Source organism: Cavia porcellus, unplaced genomic scaffold (assembly GCF_034190915.1).
Source record: "Cavia porcellus strain 051 isolate PalLab524CR breed Dunkin Hartley unplaced genomic scaffold, mCavPor4.1 scaffold_23, whole genome shotgun sequence".
NCBI classification, from domain to species: domain Eukaryota; kingdom Metazoa; phylum Chordata; class Mammalia; order Rodentia; family Caviidae; genus Cavia; species Cavia porcellus.
The window spans coordinates 60,006,895-60,016,032 of NW_026947506.1; the positions used below are offsets into that span (position 1 = coordinate 60,006,895).

Below are 9,138 nucleotides of genomic sequence, written 5' to 3' on the forward strand. Positions count from 1 at the left end.
TTGCTGGCCAGGGTGGGGTGAAGGGCAGAGCAGCAGCACACGGCCTGACCTAGCCCAAAGTGGCTGGCCTGAGACCTGGGGATGTCACAGTGTGAAGTCCTTGGAGCAGGTGCTGGCAGAGAGAAGGGCAACTGTGGGGGGTCCCAGGAGAGAACACGGGGTAGAAGGGGCCACAGCATTGGTCAGCTGGGAGCAGCCCAATGTGGGAATCTGCAAAGCAGGAAGAGCAGCCTGCCCTGCCCACTGAAAAACTGAGGACAGCCAGGGATTTAGCTCAATGGCATAAGCACCTGCCTGGCATGTGCTAGTTCAGGAGTTCCATCCCGAATACAAAAAAAAAAAAAAAAATGAAGACAGTCAGAAGGTTCTTCAGAGCCTATAGGTCTGATCTCAGCTCTCACCAGGTATCAAGTCACTACAGCTTGGAACATCACTGAGTGAAGGACTGGTCATGCGGACAGCAGGGAAGAGCATAGCCATGGCCCGTGCCCTCCACCCTCCAGGTAGACAGTAGCAGGAGGTGGAGGATGCCGTGCAGCCCAGGAAAGCACAGAGGGCGGGGGTTGCAACTTTAGGGAGGGTGGTCAGTGGGACACCTCACAGGGAGGGGCCAATGGCAGCAGCATCTGCTCACTGGGACCTGGTCCCTGAGGCAGGAGCAGCCACTGGCTTGGGCCTGAGGTGAGGCAGGCCCCAGATGTATCTTACTGCTGCTGGCCTTCCTCCAAGTGCAGTTCTGTGATGCTGATGTGGCCTCACATGCACTGTAAGCGCTGTGGGATGTCATCAAGCTCCAGAAATCACTGGTGGGATCCAGGAGACTGTGTCAGTGGGGACAAAAGTACTGGGATCCTTGCAGAAGTGGGGCTTGCTGAGCTGTTGGCTACAGTCACAGAAAAGACAAGCAGTTGGTAAATCTCTTCCCTGAATTACTGAGTGTAAAGAAATCGAGTCTCTCTGCTGTTTCTGAGGACCCCTCTGTCCTCTGTCTTCTTGCATTAGCCAGAGGCTCACCCCTGACCCCATGAGGACAGAAGAGTGAGGCTGTGGGACTGAGCTTCTGAGCCTCCTCATGGTGGCGCTGTAGCTCCTCTTATCTGGCAACTGCTTTTAAACCTCCCCAAGTTCTCTGCAGATGGGCAGTACTGATTTTTTTTTTTTTTTCAGTACTAGAAATCTATCCTGGGCACCCTCCCTGGGTATGTGGGCCTTTGGAGTCCCCTGTTGGTGAATATTTCAGCACCATGGTCACCTGTACACAGCTCTGCCAGATGGCTGCTCACCCAGGATCTGGCAGAAGGCCCTGGGGCTCAGCATCTTCAGTAACTTGCCCTATCAAGAGGATTACATGACATCACCTAGCTCCAGGATTTGTGACAGTATTAACACTGAAGGCATCTGACATCCTGCTGTGTACCTGACCTATACCAGGCAACCTAGAAGTGGGAAGAGCCTCCCTTCAGTGAGCAGACAGTGAGGCTCAGTTGTGCTCATCGCCTCCCCACTTGAGGGTCTAAACTTTGTCTTGCATTATTGGTCCCATGTCTGGCCAGAAACCAAGCTTCCTCCAGAGACAAAGGGTGGCAGGCAGTTCTGAGCAGGAACCTGGGCCCAGAGATGGCAGCTCCACAAAGAGCACCACCAGACGAGCTGTCTTCCTGGGTCCCGGGTACCATTTGAGGTTTATTTGGCCCGACCCTATGGGCACACGAGGCCCCATATTTCCAGGTTCCTGAAACATTTCAGTTGCTTTAATGTGGCACCAAATGGACTCAAAGTAAGAATTTTATAGGTGAAGCAGCATCTAATGCTTCATATAAAGCAGTACCTGTTTTCAAGGTTAAAAATGCACCCATCTACACAGATACACTCTGCTGTTATAGACCAGAGTCCAGTTCTATTTTTCTTATTTTCTTATCTTTTCTCCTAAAAATGTCTCTATTTGCCAAATTATAGTTAATATGTAAATAATATACATGGGCTGATTTCTGGAGTGTTTTGCTATTCAATGTATATACTCCCTACAACTTGCATGAATATTCTCTTGATAGCAAAATATCTACCAATGTTTTCCTGCAAAGTGAACACCGCAAGTGAAGCGTAGGTGGCTGTTAAACGTGCACTATTGCCTTCACTAAATAAAAACCACGTGTTTTTAAAGCAAGGCTAAGACTCGCTTCCTTAAAACAGAGATGAGCTGGGTCCAGTACAGCACTGCCTGGTTTTCCCTGATGGATCTTCCAAGCTGTTAAGCACCCACTGAGATGCTGGCCAGAACTGTGGAGCTTAGAGGAAAGTAAACACAAAGACCAAAAGATGTGGTAGAAGAAAGAGGGGAAAATGGGTAATAAGTGCCATAAATTGTCTATTTTGTTGCCATTTATACATCATATCAATTCTACCTGCTGCATATTTACACTGGAGCAGGTGCTTTTTCCATTTTAAAAGAACAAAGATCAAACCTTAGAAATTGATGAACAGCACAAACTGTCTAAACCATGCAGATTATTCAGACAGAAACAATTAAATACCATTTTCCCCACCGCAACATAAAAGCATATCCATATTGAAAATAAAATCACAGCATGATTTGTACACAACTAGAAATTTTAAGGATCAAGCTGACAACACAGACTGAAGTATCCTACAGGTGATAAGACACAGTAAAAAAGAGTATTAACAAAAATGTACTGTAAGCTTTGTGTTTCGATTTACATTCATGATATGAGTACTCACTATAGCTGCTAAGTTGATTGAAATAGTTACTGAAAGTTCAATTAGAGAACTTGTCTATAAAACACCTTTTCAAACCTTGAATACAATTAAACTAGGAAGCAAATTAATTTTCTTAGTGTCACACACCACAGATAACAGCCTGCCATCAAAGGTCGAGTTGAAAGCTTGTAAATTTTTAAGTAAGTCTTTAAATGAAATCCCTGTGCTGTCAGTTTGTCCTTTTAATAATTCCATGGTTTCCCAGTTGGTCTTGCACAATCACGTGTCTAACTTGGAGGAACACTACATAAATATGAGTCCTCAGCCTGAGTGTGTAATGGTGCAGTTCAGCAGCACGTGAGATGTGCTGTGGCTGAGTGTTATTTTCATTGTGATTTATATACACAGCATTTTACAATGTCCACAGGTGCAGAAAGCATTCATCCTTTTGGAATAGGAGCAATTAAGAAAAGATAAAAACCCAAAGAATCATGGCAAAATATGTACAGCATTTACTAAAGAGCCATCACACAGATTTGAACAAATTTATGTTAATAATGTAACTGAGTTGGGATGACTGCTGTGGAACATGTTGAATCTGAAAGACAGGAGGCACAGGCATTAGTCAAAAGGAGGGTCCCCCCGGAGCCAGGTTCCCCTTTCTGTCCCCCCCAGTCCTCAGGTCCCCTTGCTCTTCAGGAAGCTCTTTTCAACTGAAGCCATTGCTGCCTTTCTGAAAGGCAGTAGAGGAACCCATGGAAGCCAGGCAGCTGCAGAGGAGCTCTTGGGGGCCTGGCCAGGGAGGCGCCACCTGCTGGGCCACACTGCACCTGCATAGCCTGGAACCCAGCTGTGGCCAGTCCTTCCCAATCCTTAGATCCTCTTTCACTCCAGAAGACTTTCAGTCCTCAGACTTAAGGCTTTCCCTTGAGGACACACAAGTAAAGGATGTTAATTAACTGCATACAACGATCGTCTTTCGATAGTTCACCTCCAAGTTCATTTAAAATCATCCTTGCTGATTGGTCTTGAGACACACAAGGACAATTTTCCTTTCAAGAGTTAAATGGTTCACCTTTCCCTTTTTGCCCAGTGCATAACATGTAACATGAATTGCCACCTCCCAGGACCACAGAACACAAGAGACTGGGACACATCCTCCATAAAATGAAGGCTCTGCTCTGGTCCCCTGGACCTCATCCCAACAAGGTGGCAGTTTGAAGTGAGGGTTGTGACCCAGTCTCTGCCTGAACACCAGGCCTCGGTGCTGAGCTCTTGTGATGGCCTCTGCTTTCTGGGGAGGGGACAAGGGGTTCTCCTCCCAGATGCTTATCTCATGGTGGCTGATTCTGATGGGGGTTCCCTGTGGGTTTCTTCCACGGAGGAAGGTGGGAGGAAGCAGCGCCTCCCCTTCCCTAGCCAGGGAGACGAGGTCCCCACCCTCCAGTGCTTGCTTAGAATTCAGAGGTCCCCATCATTGCTGCTGGTTCCATAGCTCACCACTCCATGACCCTTGACTTTCCTCAGAAATGTGACGCCTTCTCTGTCCCTTCCCAGTGCTTCTATGAAGAAGAAAATGTACAGGGGAAGCACTTACCTGAGCTAGTGATTATTATTTGTTCCGAGATCAAGTTGTCAATCACCTGAAAGGCAAAGGTTAATAAACATTGTAATGACAGTACAATTTCTACTGTCTGTGCTCTCAGCATGAATGAAGTGGTTCTCATAGTTTTGTTGAAGCTTAACACTGGCTGCCTGCCTTCAGTCCCAATCAGTCTGAGCAAGGTCAAGCTGCACACAGTCCCTGCCACAAGAGTCCCCTGAAAGTAAACTGAGTTCCCATGATGATGGATTGTCAGACAGCGGTCCCCAAACCTGTCCCTAGGAAACAGGCCATGCCCAACACCATCAAACTGCTGAGTTCCCACATGAGGCTGCAACAGACTTCAGGCCAAAGAAATTAACTGGATTTGAAGGAAGCCAGAGGTCAGGAACTTGCAGGAGAAAGGTCAGCGGTCAATGTTAGGACACAGGAAGGCCAGCGCATGTAAGATGGCAGAGTACTGGCCTCAGCCAAGGCCCGTCCCAGGAGGCCTGGAGACCAGGGAACTTGGTGTGTGCTCCCAGTGGAAGTGCTGGCTGCAAACCAGTCATCAGTGCACCGGGAGTGAGACATGACCTGATTGCAGCTCCTCAGTGGATGAGTGCACACAGCCCAAAATGCTGGTGGTCAACTTGCTGCCTCCACATTGCTAAGCCCTGAGGCTTCACCTGCCCAGCCAGGATGACAGATTCCAACACTGGTAGGAGGCTGCCATCATGCAGACCAAATTCTTCTCACTACCAAATCCTCAAGTACTACACAGAGGTCAAAAAGCCCCACCCTTCCGCAAATCAATGAAACATTAATGTGAAAATGCTCTACAAATGCACACAATTTCATAACACAAAGAGCAAATGCCACACTGCTTCACTCCAGTCCTGGCAGCAGAGGTGACTCTGCCTGGACCCACTGTGGTGGCCTCAGCCTTCCTGATGTCTGCTTCTCATCATACTTATGACAGCTGCATGCACTCAAGGGGACACAGTAGGTGCAGGCCTCTTGCTGACTGGACCTCCCCAAGAAAACCCATTTCAGCTGAGCTTTCTTTTCTGTGAAGGGCCAGGGGATAAACACTTTGTGGTGGGCTGTGAGGTCTCAGCAGTGACCCCCTTCCTCTGGCAGGAACACCAGCCATGCACAGACACCAGCTGTGCTTCAGCTGAAGTCTGCAGACCATGACATTTGTATTTCACACAGTCTTCAGATGACACAAATTCCTACTCCTCTTTGGCAGCTTTGAAGACATGAAAGCCACCTTACCTCACAGCTGATGTGAGAGGAACTGGACCTGCTTTGGTCTTCTACTTGCAGCTTGGAAACTGTGTCCCAGGACCCATTCCTGTCACTTTCAATCTTAACAAGCTTCTCAGGGCTCCTCCTTGGGGAACCAGTTAGAAAGGGGGAGGGGCTGTCCCACTGCAATCAGAGCACAAAGAGCTGCTAACTCACCAGAAGACACAGTTGACACACAAGAATCCAAGATGCCCAGTATCCCAGAATAAGTGGGTGAAACCAGGAGCCCAAAGGTGTCAACTTTGGAGGTGGCAGCTACTTTTGAATGGCCTAGGTCATCAAATTGTGAGTTACAATATACTCTCCAATATAAAAGCATCACTACCACAAATGCATCAAAAACAGTAGCTTCTCCCTTGTAAGTAAATATGCAGACACCAAGAGAGCCATGAATTTCAGGGGCCATAAATTCCACTTCCAAAAAACCATCCTGAGTGCTAATGGATCTGTGCCAAGCATCCAAACTACACAAGGATAGTGAATCAACAGGGCCTGTGAGTTGCGGCTGGAGAGACAGGAGCCCTGCATTACTCACACCACCTTCCAGGGACTTGGGCTTACACCTCCCTGTGTCAGTCCTCATTTCATAACAAGTTTTGTGAAAGAGTTTTTATCTTCTTAATTCCACAAATCGCTTCTTACCCTGGCCATACTGGTACCGGTCAGTCCTGCTGTCCAGCTTTAAGGGTTTCTTTTCCATTTGAAAAAGTCCAAAGCCCTCCACAGGCAGGCCATCAGCAAGCAGGGAGCTACCCTGAGGTCTCCAGACATCATCCACAGTCTCACAGCTTGTGGTCTTGGGTGAGTGAAGTCCTGGTTCTGTTCCAAAGTTCTCCGAGTGCCTCTTCTTTTGGTATCTGCAGGGCTGAGTGTCTGACTGCACTACTGGGAGGTCTGTGTCCAGCAGACACCTGCAGAAGCAGCAGCCAGATATTAGCAACAAAAGCACCAGCACCACCTCAGACAGCACATGGCACTGTCCTGACCACTTACTGAAGGCACTCAATGTAAAGCCACGAGTCAGTGCTTATCTAGTTCAGAAGGGTTCTCCACTTTCAGCTGTAAATCATTTTAAAGCCCAGGGCCATAAACTCACCAACTTCAACCCACCCCTGACTCCCCCACCATAGGCTCTGTGCTCAGGAGGTGGGGGTGTCAGCTGGAAACATAGATGTATGTTATATATCCTGAAATCAGTGATAGAATGAAAAAGAAAAAAAGAAAGAAAGAAAGAAGGAAGGAAGGAAGGAAAGAAAGAAAGAAAGAAAGAAAGAAAGAAAGAAAGAAAGAAAGAGGAAAAGAGAAAATAAAGAGAGAAAGTAGAATAAAAAAGGTTTTCCAGTGTCTGAGACTTACAGGAGGAAGTGGTTTGTAATTTGAATTCATTTGCCCCCTACATAACCGATGCCTATTTATATACAGCTTTTGGCATTCTTTGGCTAGGATTTTAGGTTTTTAAAAGAAGTTAAGTACAATATACAGGAATTCCACCCATCCTCACTCATCTTCTCATGAAGCAGTCGGTTTCAAGGCAGCAGCCAAGGCTGGGCCTGTGGCTCCCTGGCAGGTGCTGGCCTCATGAGCACAGCTGTGGGTCTCATCCCCAACACACACACACACACACACACACACACACACACACACTCACACAATCAATGGTTTTGTATTGAGATTCATAGACAAAGACCAAGACAGTAAATGATGCCCCTCAGAATCCACCCTTGGCATACAGGGCAAATGCCAATAGAACTGTGCCCTACCTTCGCCTGCTTCCATTTAGTCTCTCAATTTAAAAACAAAAACAAAATTATGAAATGTAACTTATCTGACCATCAATCGTGAAGTCACCAAGTTACTTCTACAGAACTCACAATTATTCCTAGGATTTACAAAGCATTCACTGAGAATGGCGAAATGAGGCATTTTATGATACAGGAGGTAAAAGCTGCACCGTTTTAGAAATGCAGAGAAACAGTGAAGTTTCAAAACCCACAGAGCTGAGGACTGGACCCTGCTGGCAGAGCCCGCACTCACCTGTGCTCCTGCTCATGGTGTTTGGCTTTAGATTTGTTAGGCTCCTCCAGGTCTCTCGGTAGGCTCCTGCGGGCTTTCTTTGGTGTGCTACCCCCGTTACAGATACTTTCTGCACTCTGGTACCTGCGCTTGCCTGACCTCATGGTTTCACGTCCATGAATCCGGTGCGACAGGCTGCAGCCACTGTGGTCAGCCCCGAAGGCAGCTTTCTCCTGAGGGTAGCACTCAGGGTGCAGAGGGAAAGGCGGTGAAGCACCAGTGTGTGGGCTGTGGAAGCCGGTCCACTCCCACAGCAGGGCAGGCAGCTCCTGGCCCTTCCTGGCCTGGGAAGAATCCTTGTGTGACCGTTTCACACTGCGCTCCCTGGCTTCGTATGGAGTGTACCTGTTGAGGTATCTGCACTGGTCCCACCACATTTTCTTGGGGTAAGACTTCTCTGGAAGCCTGCGATGCTCCCTGCCAGAGGAGCAGTCTGGGCTCCAGTCCTGCTGAGCCCCACTCCAGGTTTGGGAGTGGTGGGAGCTGTATCTGCTCAGAACACAGGGCTGCCCGGGACTGACTCTGTCTCCACAGCACAGAGGGTGCTGGTTGGCACTGCAATGCTGCACAGCATGGCACTCCGGCTTGCTGTGCTTTCTCGCGAAGCAGAGCCACTTTCTGTCACAGTTACCCTCAGTTCTGCTCCTGCTCCTGCTCCTGCTCCTGCTCCTGCTCCGGCTCCGGCTCCGGCTCCGGCTCCGGCTCCGGCTCCGGCTCCGGCTCCGGCTCCGGCTCCTGCTCCTGCTCCTGCTCCTGCTCTGCCTCCGGCTCCGTTTCTACCCCTGCTTTTCTTTACATCTTCCCCAGTCAAGGAACAGTCATGACGGTTATGGTAACCTTCGTGGTCACATTGCCTATGGCTGCTTATTTTTCATGGAGGGTGATCTGGAACCTTCTGCACAACCTGAACTTTACCGTACCCCTTGACATGACTGTGCCCAGGGTCCCCTGCAGGATGGGTGCCTGGGGTACTCTGTGGCTGAGTAGAAGGCAGTACATTGGCACATTCTCCTGTATTCTGACTCTGAGCCCCTGTGTCACCACACTGCTCTCCCCTGAGGGAAACCAAGGGCCCGGGCTCACATCTGCCTTCTGACTGTGTGAAGGGAGCCAGGCTCAGCTTCTCTACCATCCTGGCTAGTCTAGAGTGTCACAGGCTCTCAGGTAACAACCCGTTCGCTTTGCTGCAGTCCTGTGTTACCTTCCCAGCATCACAGGGCTCATAAAGTGGATCTGCACATGTGCTTGTCTGGTTCTTGTTGCAAAGTTTGTTTACAAAGGGCAAAGACACATCAGTGTGGGTTGACCTATTTTCTGAGATAATGTCTCTCATTGATTGAGAGGCTGATGTCCGTGTACAGCAAAACCTTCTTAAACATTTGGCACAGACTTGTGATCTGGTCCACTTTTTCTGGAAACCAGCAGTAGCACAACCAGCCTCAAGCCTGCAGTGA

General features: G+C 48.6%; 1 protein-coding gene across 1 annotated transcript; it reads right to left on the reverse strand.

Annotated features, from left to right (window-relative positions):
- Positions 1-2,819: 2,819 nt before the first annotated feature.
- LOC101788951 (ubiquitin carboxyl-terminal hydrolase 42-like) lies at positions 2,820-8,423 on the reverse strand. The gene is made up of 3 exons (XM_005001948.2): positions 7,646-8,423; positions 6,254-6,522; positions 2,820-4,358 (listed from the first exon to the last, which is right to left on the reverse strand). The coding sequence occupies exons 1-3, from the start codon at positions 8,059-8,061 to the stop codon at positions 4,351-4,353; spliced, it is 693 nt and encodes a 230-aa protein (XP_005002005.2). The 5' UTR covers positions 8,062-8,423; the 3' UTR covers positions 2,820-4,350.
- Between the last annotated feature and the right edge of the window lie 715 nt (positions 8,424-9,138).

Bases quoted from the DNA above. Each gene is read 5' to 3' on its own strand.
- LOC101788951 (XM_005001948.2), bottom strand. From the start codon at position 8,061: ATGTGGTGGGACCAGTGCAGATACCTCAACAGGTACACTCCATACGAA. The intron at 6,523-7,645 runs GTGAGTGCGGGC...CTGCTTCTGCAG, and splicing joins CACCATGAGCAGGAGCACAG to GTGTCTGCTGGACACAGACC.